General features: G+C 51.6%; 1 protein-coding gene and 1 pseudogene across 3 annotated transcripts in view; both read left to right on the top strand.

The window, feature by feature from the left end:
• Positions 1 to 290: 290 nt before the first annotated feature.
• Positions 291 to 13,658, top strand: part of LOC119042213 (14-3-3 protein sigma) — a 35,458-nt gene continuing 22,090 nt past the window's right edge. Inside the window, exons 1-2 of one of the 3 annotated variants that reach the window (XM_037135884.2) lie at positions 291 to 723; positions 5,212 to 5,372. In XM_037135884.2, coding sequence (XP_036991779.2) covers positions 401 to 723; positions 5,212 to 5,372 — 484 coding nt within the window. In that variant the 5' untranslated portion in view covers positions 291 to 400. Of the gene's footprint in view, positions 724 to 5,211; positions 5,373 to 10,468; positions 10,621 to 13,658 lie in introns of those variants that run through there. The other 2 variants (XM_053660702.1, XM_053660699.1) reach the window with 2 other exon arrangements.
• Positions 9,068 to 9,518, top strand: LOC119042174 (60S ribosomal protein L35a-like; annotated as a pseudogene).

Raw genomic sequence — 13,658 nt, 5'->3', positions numbered from 1 at the left:
ACCCCATCCTCGGCGCTTGGCACGGTGCCCCGCGCAAACGGGACGCCCAACAAATGGTGTGCTTGAAAAGGAACAGAAAGACCTCGAGTGCGCATCTGCTGCCCTGTCATTGTGCAGAACGGACCGGGCCGCTTTAGGGGCTGCAGGGACTGGCCGGTGCCCTGCAGCAGGTCAGGCAGGACCGGCAGCGGGTAGGAGCTCCTTCCCTGGCCCAGGCCGAGGGGGCGCTGCGGCGGGAGGCCGCGGCGGCGGAGGCGGAGGCGGGGCGGGGCGGGGCCGCCCCCAGCGAGTGAGCTAGCGGCGCGCGCGTCGCCGCCGTCGCCACCTCCGCTGCTCTGCCCGGTCCCGGTGCTGCGCGGCCGGCCCGCGGGGCGTGGACCGGAGGCCGGCGGCCGGCCGCATGAAGGACTGCGAGTATCAGCAGATCAGCCCCGGGGCCGCCCAGCTGCCCGCCTCCCCCGGGGCGCGCCGCCCCGGCCCTGCCGCGCCCTCCGGTCCGGGCCCGGGGCCCCCGCCGCCCGCCACTGCACCGCGCTGGAGCGGTAGCGGCAGCGGCAGCGGCAGCGGGAGCGTCGGCCACCGCCCACGGCGCAAGTGGGAGGTGTTCCCCGGCCGCAACCGCTTCTACTGCGGCGGCCGCCTCATGCTGGCAGGCCACGGCGGCGTCTTTGCGCTCACGCTGCTGCTCATCCTCACCACCACGGTCCTCTTCTTCGTCTTCGAGTGAGTTCGCGGTGTCCCCGGTCCCGGGTCCCTCAGGCGTCCCATCCTCTCCAGGTTCCTCCATCCCCTGTCGCGCATCCCACCTTCCCCAGCCTTTGATGGGCGCTCGAGCCCTCTGAGTCCCGTTGGGTACCTAACCCATCCCACTTCCCTGGGACTCCACCCTTCCCGGCACCTGCCAGGCAGCTTTCACTCCTGGCCCCTCTGGGGCCGTCATCCTCTCTGTCCCTCTGAGTCTGCCTTCAGGCCTCTCCGGCACCTTGCATACCTCTTATCTTCTTCCCTGGTCCCCGCCCGCCCTCCCAGCCACCTCACCCTCTGTGGCCCCGCCCTCGCACCCCCATCCTTCCCTGTCACCCTGCCTTTGCCAGCATCACTGCCCTCCCATGTCCCTTGACCCCCACCCTCTCTGCCCTCTCAGAATCTGCCCCCACCTCCCCTGCCCCAGCCCTCCCCGGCTCCTTGAGCAGATCCTTTCTCCTCACCTATCCTCAGGACTGGCTCTGGCCCCTAGGTTCTTCCTGACTTGAGGCACCTTTTATGTATATTCCTTCCAGGTAACTTCTGAGTTTCTTCCATAGCCTTTGGCTATATATTCCTCACCACAGATTTCCTAGCGGTCTTCCCCATTCCCTTCAGGGCCCTTATTTCTAGGGTCCCCTTGCTCATCTCTCTAGTCTCAGACCCTCTCCCCTTGCTTCTCCCTCATGGCCTGGGTCCTCAGGCAGTCTTCCCTCAAATATAATATCTTTGGGACTCTCAGGCCTCCTTTTCCTCTCCAGTACCTTCCTTAGCTTCTTTAGAGCTTTCTGTCCTTCCTCAGTGTCCTCCTCTCCTAGACTTCTCTTAAGCCCTTGTCCCCTACCTCCTGACCTTTTTTTTTTAACCCACTTAACATTGGAGCATCCCTCTGGCCTGTGCCATGGCAGGAATAGCTGCAGTGCTTCTTTATTTCTTAGTAGAGTCCATAGTACTTTCGTGTAACAAGTCATGTTTGCTCCTGTGGACTTTAACCTCTTCATATCCCCAAGCCCACATGGTTCCCCCAATTGATGGATGAGGAGGGGATGCCCATCATTTTACCAGGGTCACATATTTATATCAGAAGTTTTCCATTCTACCCTTGGTCACTAGCTTCAGCCACTGGCTACGTGATTCCTTGCATGCACACATGTGCACACACACCCCCCACTGCATGCTGTATGAGCTTTACTTCCCCCACCTAGTTCCCCCCATTTTTTTTATGGTCTTCATAATACGATGTAGTTAAGAACACCATTTCTGGAGCCAAGAGACCTGGTTCAAATCCCAGAGCCACCACACACTAACTGTGGGACTTCGGGGCAGTTGCTTCACCCTTCAGAGCTTCGGTTTCCTCATTTGTAAAATGGGAAATATAACAGTACCCACTCCCTAAGGTTGTCATGAGGTCATGCACTTAGCTTTTAGCCTATAACAAGAAAATGCTGCTGCTGTTATTATTGTCTTTGCCAAAAGCCCATCCCCAGGGCCTGTAGCCATGATGAATGAGTCTGCTACAAAGACACCAGTCCCTGGGGAACCCTTTCCAGCTTCCTGATTATGTATCTTTGACCTTGGGTTTTGTGCCCCTGCCTTTTTTTTAATCCTCACCTGAGGATATGTTTATTGATTTGAGAGAGAGAAGAAGAAAGAGAGAGAGAGAGAGAAAGAAACATGGATGTGAAAGAGAAACATTGATCAGTTCCCTGCATGCCCTGACCAGGAATCTAACCCATAACCTGTTGGTGTACGGGAACAAGGCTCCAACCAACTGAGCCACCCAGCCAGAGCGGGTTTCCCCTTGAAGCAAGGTGAGGAGTTCCTACCACTTAGCTTCTCCCCTTCATACTTCCCTTCTGAGTCAGGATGGATACAAAGTTCCAGGATAGTTTTAGCAAGCAGAAGGTCTGAGGAGCCCTCCCCATCCCCCCACCCCCCACCCCGTGACCTCCCTCCCACGCTACCCTTTCACGGCTCTGGGCTGAGTTTCACATCTGTGTTGCTGAGACAGCCCACAGGGGTATTTCGAAAGTACGTTTTCCAGTATCCTGCCCAGGTCTTCCCACCAGGGCTGCAGCAAGGGCAGGAGGGCAAGAGGAAGCAGTGCTTGCCATGAGTTGTCCTCATGACCTGCTGTCTGGGATTTGGTCAGTTCAGAAGCAGGATGTTCTCTGGGCTGAGTGAGTGTCTTCACTTGGGACAGACTTGACCCCAAAGAGGCAGGAAGCAGGGAATTTTGAGTTTGGGGAGAGCTTGTGAAACATCTTGTCTTTCTCTTTGCTCCTCCTTTCTTGGGGTGGGGGACTTAGCGGGGAGGTTTGGGTTTGGGCTGAGAACTCACGTCAGTCTGGACTGGGATGAAAGTTTGGTAGGTAGCTGGCATGATGGGAATGCTGTTAGTGAGGGTGTTCACCTAGTGCTCTGGGGAAAGGGAAAGGTGGCTCTCGGTTCTTCCCACTGAGAATGGTTTTGCTCCGTTGTTTGGTTGGCATATTATTTTTTAAATATTTATTTATTTTTAGAGAGGGGGAAGGGAAGGAGAAAGAGTAGGAGAGAAACGTCACTGTGTGGTTGCCTGTCATGTGTTACCTACTGGGGACCTGGCCCGCAACCCAGGCATGTGCCCTGACTGGGAATTGAACCGGCGACCCTTTGCTTCACAGGCCCGTGCTCAATCCACTGAGCCACGCCAGCCAGGGTGGTTTGGCATATTATTGCACAGGCCTCCAAGCAGGGCTTCTGCTCTGTTTCCCACCCCAGAGAACAGCCAGAGTTCATCTTTAATTGTAAGTCAGACCTGAGTTCTCCCTGGCTCCCTGGATGAGGGCCAAAATCCTGATGATGGGCTTCCTCCTTGTTTCCATCTCTTCCTGCTGCCCTTGTGCATTCCCCTTCAGGCACACTGGCCTCCTTGCACACTCCTACCCCAGGCCTTTGCACCTTTAGGTAGTAGCCTCAAGGCTCACTCTCTTCTGTCCTTTCCTGAGCATCCCCACAATGCAGCAAACGAGGGCCTGTCCCACGTTCCCTCTGCCCAGACTCATTGTTCTCATCCGACATACCATATGTATACTTTTTGTTGTTCGTGCCTCTCTCCATGGGAACAAGACTTCATTCTCCTCACTGTGGCATACTTAGTGCCTAGAGCAGAGCCTGGTGTGTTGTGGACACTCAGTACAGTAAACATTTGTCAAATGAATGGACAGAGCATTGCTGGGAACCCGAAGACCTCAGTCCTGTCACTGGCTGGGTGACCTCGGATCTGGCTGTGGGTTTTGGAGTCCCCCTTTGTAAAATCAGGGGGTTGGGACTTGGTGCTTCTGAGAGCTCTACAAGTCTCCAATTTCAAGTCTCTATCCCCCAAGAAGTCTGGTTGAGTTGTCATGTGGGTGACATGGAGGGCTCAGCTCTGTTTGAGGTTCGGATTGGGGGAGCATGAAGATGTTTGGAGCAGAATGTGTCTCACTTGGAGCTCTTGGCCTTGACAGTTTCTGCCCCTCAAGGGATGGACCTCTCTGGAGGCCAGAGCCTCCAATGATGGAGGCTCCAGAAGGAGCATGTAGGTACCCACATGTTTTCTTCCTGCTGTTATGTCAGCTCCTGGAACCTTGACTGATTTGGGCCTCCCAGCAGCCAGTCATCTCCCAAATAGCAGCTCCTCACCTCATCAGGTGCCACTATGGCTCTGGGAGGGAAGGCAGCAGAGGACAGTGGTCAGTAATGCGGTTGGGCCTCGAAACCAGTCCTGTACATGGGGTGTTCTGTGAGCCAGCGGGGGTCAGGGGCCTGACAGAACTGACTTGGGACACCAGCCTCTGGGCAACAATGTCAGTGACTGGACTGTGCTTTTCTCCGGCCCCCTTCACCTGGCTAATCCCACTCATTCCTCAGGTTTTAGCTTAGGCATCTCCTTAGCCAGCCTGCCTTCCTGACTGTCCTACTGCCTTCCCCTTACCATTATACCCTGCAAGGCTCTCTGTGGCAATTCTCTGTTTACATATCTGTTCTCCTCATTAGACCCTAAGCCTCATCAAGGGAGCAGGGGACTCCTGTCTTATTTACTGCCAGTATGCCTGCTTATTCTTGAAGGTGTTTCCTGGCACATAGAGGGCCTCAGTAAATATTTGTGGAGTGAGTGACTGACTGTCATGGATGCTTCTTCTCAAATGACATTCCAATTCATTGGAAGTAGCTGCCTGGAGTTCTGTGTTTAGGAGGATTCTGAGGCTGTACTAGGTGTAAGGGTTAAGAGTGCTGGGATCCACTTACCATATCTGCCATGGCTCAGGGTGAAAGTGCAAAGATTAATTAGTGATGTCAGGCTCTTATGGGGGAGTGGCTGCTGCCTCCGGGGAGAGGCTCTATTCAAGAATATGATGGTATTTGCTGGGATCACAACGCCTGCCTAGTGTCCTGTGCCCAGGGAGCCCTTGGGGTATCCACTCATCTCTCTCTCTTTCTCTCTAGCTGCCCCTTCCTGGCCCGCCAACTGACCCTTGCCATCCCCATCATTGCTGCCATCCTCTTCTTCTTCGTCATGAGCTGCCTGCTACAGACAAGTTTCACCGACCCTGGGATCCTGCCCCGGGCCACAGTCTGTGAAGCAGCCGCCCTGGAGAAACAGATCGGTGAGGCTTCTACTTCAACTGAAGCTGTGTCCCCCAGGTCCACGTTCCCTGATTTGAGAGGAGGCTTGGTTTTCTCTTCCCAAACTATGTTAGGCGCTAGGGGTCCAGTATGAGTAAGACATATGGAAGCAGACACTAGAATGGAGGAGACAGATGATAAATAAGTGAGCAAATAACAAGAAATGCTAGCAGGTGAAGGCTGCGATGGCAGCCAGCATAGTATTGAGTGCTTCCTGGGTGCCAAGCACTGTTTGTACCTCTTTATATGCACAATCTGATTTAATTACTCAATAATCCTGTGAGGTGAGTACTGTTTTTATTCACCTGTTATGATTAAATGGAGTCTCAGAGAAGTTAACTACATGGTCCAAGATCACACAGTAAGCAGAGCTGAGATGAGGCCCCAAGCAGTCTGAGTAGAGCCCCTGCTCTTAACCATTCAGATACATTTATTCACTGACTCATCAAACATTTATTGAGTCCCTCCTGTGTGCCAGGTGCTTGTCTAGATGCTGGCAATACAGCGGTGAACAAATCTACAATACTCTCTGCCCTCTTGGAGCTGACATTCTAGCGGGGAGAATAAAACAGTAAACGGCAATGAAAGATCTAGGATGTGGGACAGAGAAGAGGAAAGCAGGGAGGTAGGGTGAGAGCTGAGGGAGAGTGTATGGTTTTAAATAGGGTGTTCAGGGAAAGCTTCATGAATGAGGTAGCACCTGAGCAGAGAAGCAAAGACCTGCAGAGATGAGGGATTTAGCTGTGTGGGGATCTGGGGGAAGAGCACAGTAGATATGAGAAGTTGGCTAATTTAGATTAGGTGGTCAGGGGAGGCCTCTAGGAGGAGGTGATACCTGAAATGAGCCCTGAATGGTGTAATGGAGCTGGTAATAAGTGGTTTGTAAACAGTAAAAGCAAAAGTCTGGAGTTGCAAACAGATTGGCGTGTTTGAGGAATAGCAGGAAGACCAGTGTGACCAAAAAGGACCTGTGTTCCCAAGCACCCCAGATGGCCCTTGATTCCTCACAGTGTGGGTCCCGCTGGGTGGCTGGGTAGCAGGGGGCCAGGGCCGTCATCTCAACTTGCTTCACCCCAGCTCCTTCCTGCTGAGAAGTGACATAGATATTTGCACACCTCACTAGTTTCCGGTTTGTGGTTGGCTCCTTCCCCTAATTGGGTGGCTTTCAGAGAAGCTTTTAAATACCCAGCTGGCCCTGAAGAGAACTGTGGCCTATAAATGTCAAAACCCTGCTGCATCCGTCATGGGAAGTCATTCTACTAATTCTCTACAGCAGCTTGGGAGGGTCATGGGATGGGAGAGGATATTCTCTTGCTCTATCTGTTCTTTGTCTCATACTCTGCCCAGACCCATCCTCAGCCATGCCCTTGGTTGCTCTCTTCCAGCTTCCTTCCCCCTTGCATCCCTGGGTCACTTGGCCTGGCTTCTGCTCTGTTAGAACCCCAAGGTCTGACCTGGGCCAGCCTGCCTGGCAGTGGGGAGGCTCAGCTGTAGCCCCATTTCTCCTCCCTCCTGGATGGGGCTAATCAAGAGGCAGGATTATGGTCCAGTGCAGCCTGGGCTCAGGGGTCCGGCTGCCTAGAATGCTCTGCCTCCTGTGAGCTGTCTGGGTAATACTGACAACAGTAATCCTCCATGTTTGGGGAGGGCTTGCCTGTGTGCTGAGGGCTTTCCTTCCATTATCCCCTCAAATCCTCACAGCAGCCAGCTATGCCAATGCAGAAACTGAGGAACTGAAGCTGTTGATTACAGGCCAGAGGGTAGAGGAGCGGAGGCAGAGTATGTGCCTTGACTCCCAAACCCCTTGCTTTCACTTCCGAGATGGCCACATCCTTGTGTCTCAGCTCAAGTGTCCTGTACTCCGGGAAGCCTTTGTGACCCCAGTTGGACCACACCTTCCATGACACATTCCCAAAGCACCCTGTGGTCTTGGTCCTGTGCTACATGGTGGTCATTTGGGAATTGTGGGCAGACCCAGTAGCCTTTCCTAGACAGCGAGTATCTCGTTCACCTTGTCTGCTCCTTGGACAACTGAGTGACTTTGGCTCAGTGTATGAGCCTCCTTGCTGTCCCCATGTGATTGGTGGAGAGACAGTCAGAACTTCTCCCAGTTAGGCATCACGGGTTTGATCATTTATGTGTCAGATCATTTATGTGTTGATTCCATATGCTGACTTGTGAGCGTGTGTGCCTTGGGGCACAAAGACAGGCCTGACTGGCCGCTGCAGGTAAGATCAGGCTTTGGAAGAGGATCAGGGAAGCCAGGAGTACCTTCTACCAGAAGGATATGGGGAGGCCTCATGGAGAAGTGCATTGAGCCAAACCATCAAGTTTAGGTGGAATTCAAGAACAGGAAGATGTGTGAGGGGAGTCCTTTAGGCTGGAACAGGAGGAGGAGAGGACAGAGTGGGGAGAAGGGGGACAGGCATAGGACCCTGATCAGGCCATGTCTGCTAGGATACAAGGAGCACTTCAGAGAATTTGGGACATTCTTGTTGGAGGATGGGGTAGAGGCGTTCTTGTGGGGCCCTCATGTCAGGGTTGGAGACTTTCCTTTGAGAACAGTTGCCAAGCCTAGAAAGAGGCATCTTTGGGGGATTTAAATTCTCAAACTTGAACAGGAAGCTTCCAATCAGAGTGAAACTTTTTTTTTGGAAAGGACAAAGGCCACTGAGCTTTTTTGTGAAGGTTGGGGGCTGGCTTTGAGGCCATGGTGCTGTCCATCTAAATGTGAACTGACTACCTGGGCGTGGGTCCATGCAGGCTATGCCCTTCTCACTTTGGCCCCAGAGGCCAGCAGCTCCAGCCCCCCAGAATCTGGCCCAGGGCTTTACCCCACAAGTACTGTCTGAGGTTGGATGACCAGGACCTCCCAGATTTCCCGGAGCTGTTCCTGTTTTACCACTGAAAGTCTCCTATTTTGGGAAACCCCTCAGCTGCAGTGCAAGGGAAAGCCAGGCCCTTGGTCACCCTGGTCTGAGATCCTGAGTTGTCAGCTGGCACGCTGTGCAGCTGGGTCACCCTGCAGGGCCACACAGAGCCCAGGCACACTGGGCAGCTGGGAGAGAGGCAGGGTTTGGAACATTGGCGCATAAAGCTCCTGGTGTGATGAGAGGTGATAGAAACATCTAAATCCGATTGACGGGCACTCACCTAGACAGTCACAACTCACAGGACAGACATGAATGCTTCCTCTTCCTCTGCCAGCCCGTAACAGGTCACAAACCCTATCCTGTCTCCAGGATATCTCCCCTCCAGTCCTCCCACAGCCCCGGGACTGACTTCACCCCGATTGGCTCTGCTGACCAGGCTTGGACACCTGGCCTCTTCCTTCAGTCATGATTGTCTCTCCAAGACTCAAATTTGGCCATGACCCTCCATGGTTCAGAGTGTGGGTGACTTCCTAACACACTCAGTAGTATTTCCTAAAGATCGGTCAGTGGAGTATATAACCTTTGTGACTTTTGCCCTTTCCATATCTCACCATGTAACTGCATTTCTTTAGTATTTTTTTTAGTAGTTTATGAGGAAAATTTTTGTCACCCCTGTAAGCAGGAAGCCACTTGTTCTGCATAGAAGATAAGCATAAAAACAAAATTTTACAATGTCAGGGAACTTTTCGTGGTCACAGTTGCCTGCTGAAAGCAGCAGCTTGGAAGCCTGTGAGGATCATAGGTATAAAATATTAAAAGCTGAGGCTTTCCCTGATGGGATGAAAGGCTTGAAAGAGAATTGAAAAGTGGCCTGGACAAACCTGTGGAGGCTGCAGGGAACAGGACTTCCATGACAACAGATACATCTGAAAGGCTGTGGTCCAAGGCCATTTTTGCTGGCTATAAGCAGGGTCTCCAGAACTAGAGGGAGCACACAGCTCTTCTTAAAATTGAAGGTGTTTGTGCTCAAGATGAAACTGAGTTCTGTCTAGGCAAGAGATGTGCTTATGTGTACAAAGCTAAGAACAACACAGTGACTCCTGGTGGCAAACTGAACAAAGCCAGAGTCATCTGGGGAAAGGGAACTCGTGCTCATGGAAACAGTGGCTGGTTCGTGCTAAATTGCGAAGCGACCTTCCTGCTAAGGCCATTGGACACAGAACCCATGTAATGCTGTACCCCTCAAGGATTTAAATTTATTGAAAAGTAAATAAAAAGGATTTGTTCTCATAAAAGGCGGGGGGATTAACTTTCTCATCATGTGATTCAATGTTGCTTTGTGTCATGGCCAGGAAACAAACTACAGTATCTTTCATCTTCCTGAAAACTTGCTTGTCTGCAGAGGTGCGCTTGCCTGCAGGACCAGGGCAAGCTCCAGCCCACCCTGCCCCCATCTCCTGCCACTCTCCAGTGCCCCCAGCCACACGGTGCAGTTAATACCTCTGTGCCTTTGCTCACTGCCATGCCCTCCTCTGGAGGGGCCAAGGAATCCTGCTTTCTAATCTAGCTTAATTTCTTTCTTTCATTCTTTCTCACTTTCTTTGATTTTATTTATGTACTTTTAGAGGGGAAGGGGTTGGAAGAGAGGGACAGAAACATTGATGTGTGAAAGATACATCAGTCAAGTCGCCTCTCATATGCCCCCTACCAGGGACCTGGCCCACAACCCAGGCACATGCCTTGACTGGGAATCGAACCAGTGACCTCTCAGTTCTTAGGCTGGGGCTCAATCCACTGAACCACGCCAGCCAACACACCACTTGCTTTCTTGAATGCTGCCTCCTGCCCTACCATATTGTCTATGTTTTCACAGTATTGAATCTAGATACCAGTTAATACCATTAATTTACTAGCTATGGGGTTGGATTTTTTCACTATGTCATCTCTAATTTGCATCATCATCTTACAATGTTGATAATATTACCAAGAGAGAACACTGAGGCTCAGAGAGGTTGAGCAACTTCCTCAAAGTCAAACTAACAAGAGACCAGGACAAGTTTCAAAATGAGATTAGGCTGGTTCCAGAATCACCAGGCCTGACTCACAGTGCCTCTTGTACTTGACTGTAATTATCCACTTTTGGCTCATTCTGCTCTCAGGCTGAGCTCTTCCTGTGTTTCCAGGTTACCATTAAACTCGTACTTGGCAGGGACTCCATAAACCTCTGGAATGAACAGGAATGGTCAGATTGGGATTACAGTGACCCAGCACTCACAGCCTGAGAACTGCGACTGACTGACCTTGAGCTGGCCCGGAAGCTGGACAGACTGCAACCCCGAAGTTGTTTCCTCTGCAGGTGGGGACAAGAGAAAGCAGCAGGGCTCAGCAGAGTGAATAGAGATCCCCTCCTTCCCTCACTAAAGCCTTCTCAGAAGGTCATGACCTTCTAAGTCCCAGAGGGCTTCTGTGCCAGACACTGGGCTTCATTTACAGCTCTAGCCATTCTGATTGCAGAATGCCTGCCACCTGCTCTTTTCTGTGGGTTGTGGCCAGGGTGTAGAGACCCATAGCAGGCCCCTTGGTCAGGAGGAAGGTGTCTGAAGACTTATTTGCTTCTCATGGCCATTCAGTGGGAAGGAGCCTTTCTCCCCATTACCACTTCCCCGGGGTCGTAGCGCCTCCCTGGAAGGCAGCAGGAAGGCTTCTCTACAGGAGGGGGTCTTTTTACTTTCTAGGGAAAGGCCTAAAGCAGAAAGAGCAAGAGCCCTGGGGTGGATCTTAGACTCCCTTAGGGCAAGGATAGCATCTTTTATACCACTCTCTTCGTGTCTTCCACATGTATTTTCTGAACTGGTAACCAAAGCAAACGTATTTGACTCATCTATATATACTCACCCCTTCTCCCCTCACCTGCCACTCCCAGGCTCTTGTACAATAGCTTGGCATACTAGATGCTAATGTTGGAAAGAATGAACAAATGAATGCCTTCAAAGACGTGGGTTCTCATTTCAGCCCCATTTTATACCATTGGAGTGAAGTCAGTTTCCCTATCTGTAAAATGTGGGCACGTATCTCCTTGCCCAGCCCAAAGCGCTTTGGCACATCCAGTGAGACACGGAACATTGGTACAGTTTGAAAATTGTTTTCCTCTATTGAAACTTAAGAGGCTTGAGCCTTGTGGTAAGGAATGGCAAATGGACTTGGTCCAGGCACTGACAGTCTTGCCACTGATAGTGGCTGCTTTGGGGAGTGGGTTGAGAGTTCTGAGGCCAAGTCCAGGGTGGTGAATTGCCAGGACTGTTTGGCCCGAGAAAAAGGAGTGGACTGCTGTTTGTCTCCCCCTGCATGGAGTTCAGCCTCCGTAGTGGCTTCTTCACAAAGCCTCCTTTAACTCAGGGTGTTTAGGGTCCTGCAGTTGGTGATTTATTCAGCATCTGGGTGGCACCCTTGCTCCAGCTTCACACCTTCTCTCCTTTGCTTCTGCCTCTTGGAGGCCTGAGGAAGCTGGGTGTGCAGAGCTTTACTTTCTCTGAGTTCTAGAGAGGAGAAATCCTGGCCCTGAGGCCAGAACGTGCTGGTAGGAGTTCCCTCCCTGCCTTGGAGGAGAGGGCTGGGCTCTCCTCCGCCCTGGGGAGGGCCCGTGAGTACTGCAGTGCTTTGAGTCCTCAGGAGGGCCTGTGGCTGTCCTTCACACACAGATGGGTTGTGTTCTGAAGTTTCTTTGTAAATCAGTTGTTTGGAACATAGCATGATGTACAAAAAGCCATAATAACAATAATAATGGTTACTATTTCCTAAGCTCTTGCCAGGTACTATATATACTTGACTAAACACACTTCATGAATTCTCACCTAACCCTCATAATGACACTAAAAAACAAGGCGGAGTTGATTATGTCCCATTTTCGTCTGAGGATACAGAGAAGTTAAGCAACCTGACTCACATCACACAGCTAGGAAGTGATTGGGCCAAGATTCATACCGACACTTCTGAGCACAGCCACAGTGTGATCTGTCGGGGCCGCGGCTCCCCTGAATCCAGTACCGTGCTCAGCTGTCCTTGCAGCATCTCATTCAGCCCTTACCACCAGCCTATGAGATTGAGACTTTCTTACTTCCATTTTATGGATGAGGAAACTGAGTCCCAGAGAGGTAAAGGGACTTCCTTAAGTAACAAAACCAGTATTTGAACCCAGCGTTCCAGATTCTAGAACCTGCCCCTTGCTGCCCCTTGTGAAAATAGCTTCTAGTAAGTACTCACCGGGAGCCAGTTCCTTTCTGTGTGCTATTTCCGATCCTCACAGCCTTTCAAGGTAGTTGTTACATTTGTCTGCTTTTACAGATGCAACAACAGGCTCACAGTCACAAAGGCTGAGTAACTGCCCTGAGGACACTAGCTTATACATGGATGGGTTGGAATTTGAACTCCAGGCCTGCCTGAGTCCAAAGCATGTTTTCTTTCCTCTTTGCCTATAGCTCATGGGCCTAGGACTGACTGTTTATCCCACTGTCCCTGCTTTCAAGGGGCATACTCTCTAGTTGGGGAGACAATGTATACACATAGCAGTCCTGTCACACTTTAGTGTGGAGCAGCGAGTATGTTCACGTGCTGTGTGGAAGGCACGAGAGCCCCTGAGGCCTAAGTGGTCAAAAAACCTGCTAGAGATTGGACAGGGCTATAGCAAGTCCTGGGGAGCAAAGAGAAGCGAGGGGCTGGGGCTGGGTGGGAGCAGGGGCAGGAAGCTGTGGGCTCCAGTGACTTGTGGGGAAGAGCTGTCAGAGAACAGCCAGGATGGAGCAGGAATGGAGGTTGGGCTCAATTGTGAAAGGCCTTAATTTCAGGAGAAGATATTTGTCCTTTTACCTTGTTTTTTAGGGGAGGTGAGTGAAGAGTTTTTGAGCTGAAAAGTGACTCTAAATGGGTTATTCAGAGGAATGTGCCAGCCTACGTATATGAGGGGAGTTGAAAGGCAGAGGGCCTGGGAGTGGGGAGTCCTTAAACTGATTGGTGATACAGGCCTGGCCTGGGTAGGATGTTGGAAGTGGAGAATGAAGTGGCCAGGCAGGGATGAGGGAGAAGGAAGTGTCTGCAAAGAGACTCCAAACTTGGTTCTCCTGCCTCTGCCACTCACTGGCTGCTACTTGGGCAAATTCCCTACGCTCTCTGGGCCTCTTTCTCATTTGTAAACTGAAGGGGTTAGAACAGGCAGTGAGCAAAGGGATGTTTATCAAGTGTCTGCTGTGTGCTGGGGCTGTGTATTCTGCTGTTTGAGATTCCTGTCAGCTGTTGGATTGTGCCTCCGTCAGTAGAAATAAGGAACCAGGCAGGGATATATAACACTCATTATAACACTTTAAAATTTACAAAAATATCTCAACCCCACACTTTGGAAAT

Source organism: Artibeus jamaicensis, unplaced genomic scaffold (genome assembly GCF_021234435.1).
Source record: "Artibeus jamaicensis isolate MK-2021 breed Jamaican fruit bat unplaced genomic scaffold, CSHL_Jam_final scaffold_847, whole genome shotgun sequence".
Lineage (NCBI taxonomy): Eukaryota > Metazoa > Chordata > Mammalia > Chiroptera > Phyllostomidae > Artibeus > Artibeus jamaicensis.
Note: the sequence above shows the minus strand (reverse complement) of the source record. Positions and strands in the feature narration are given on the sequence as shown.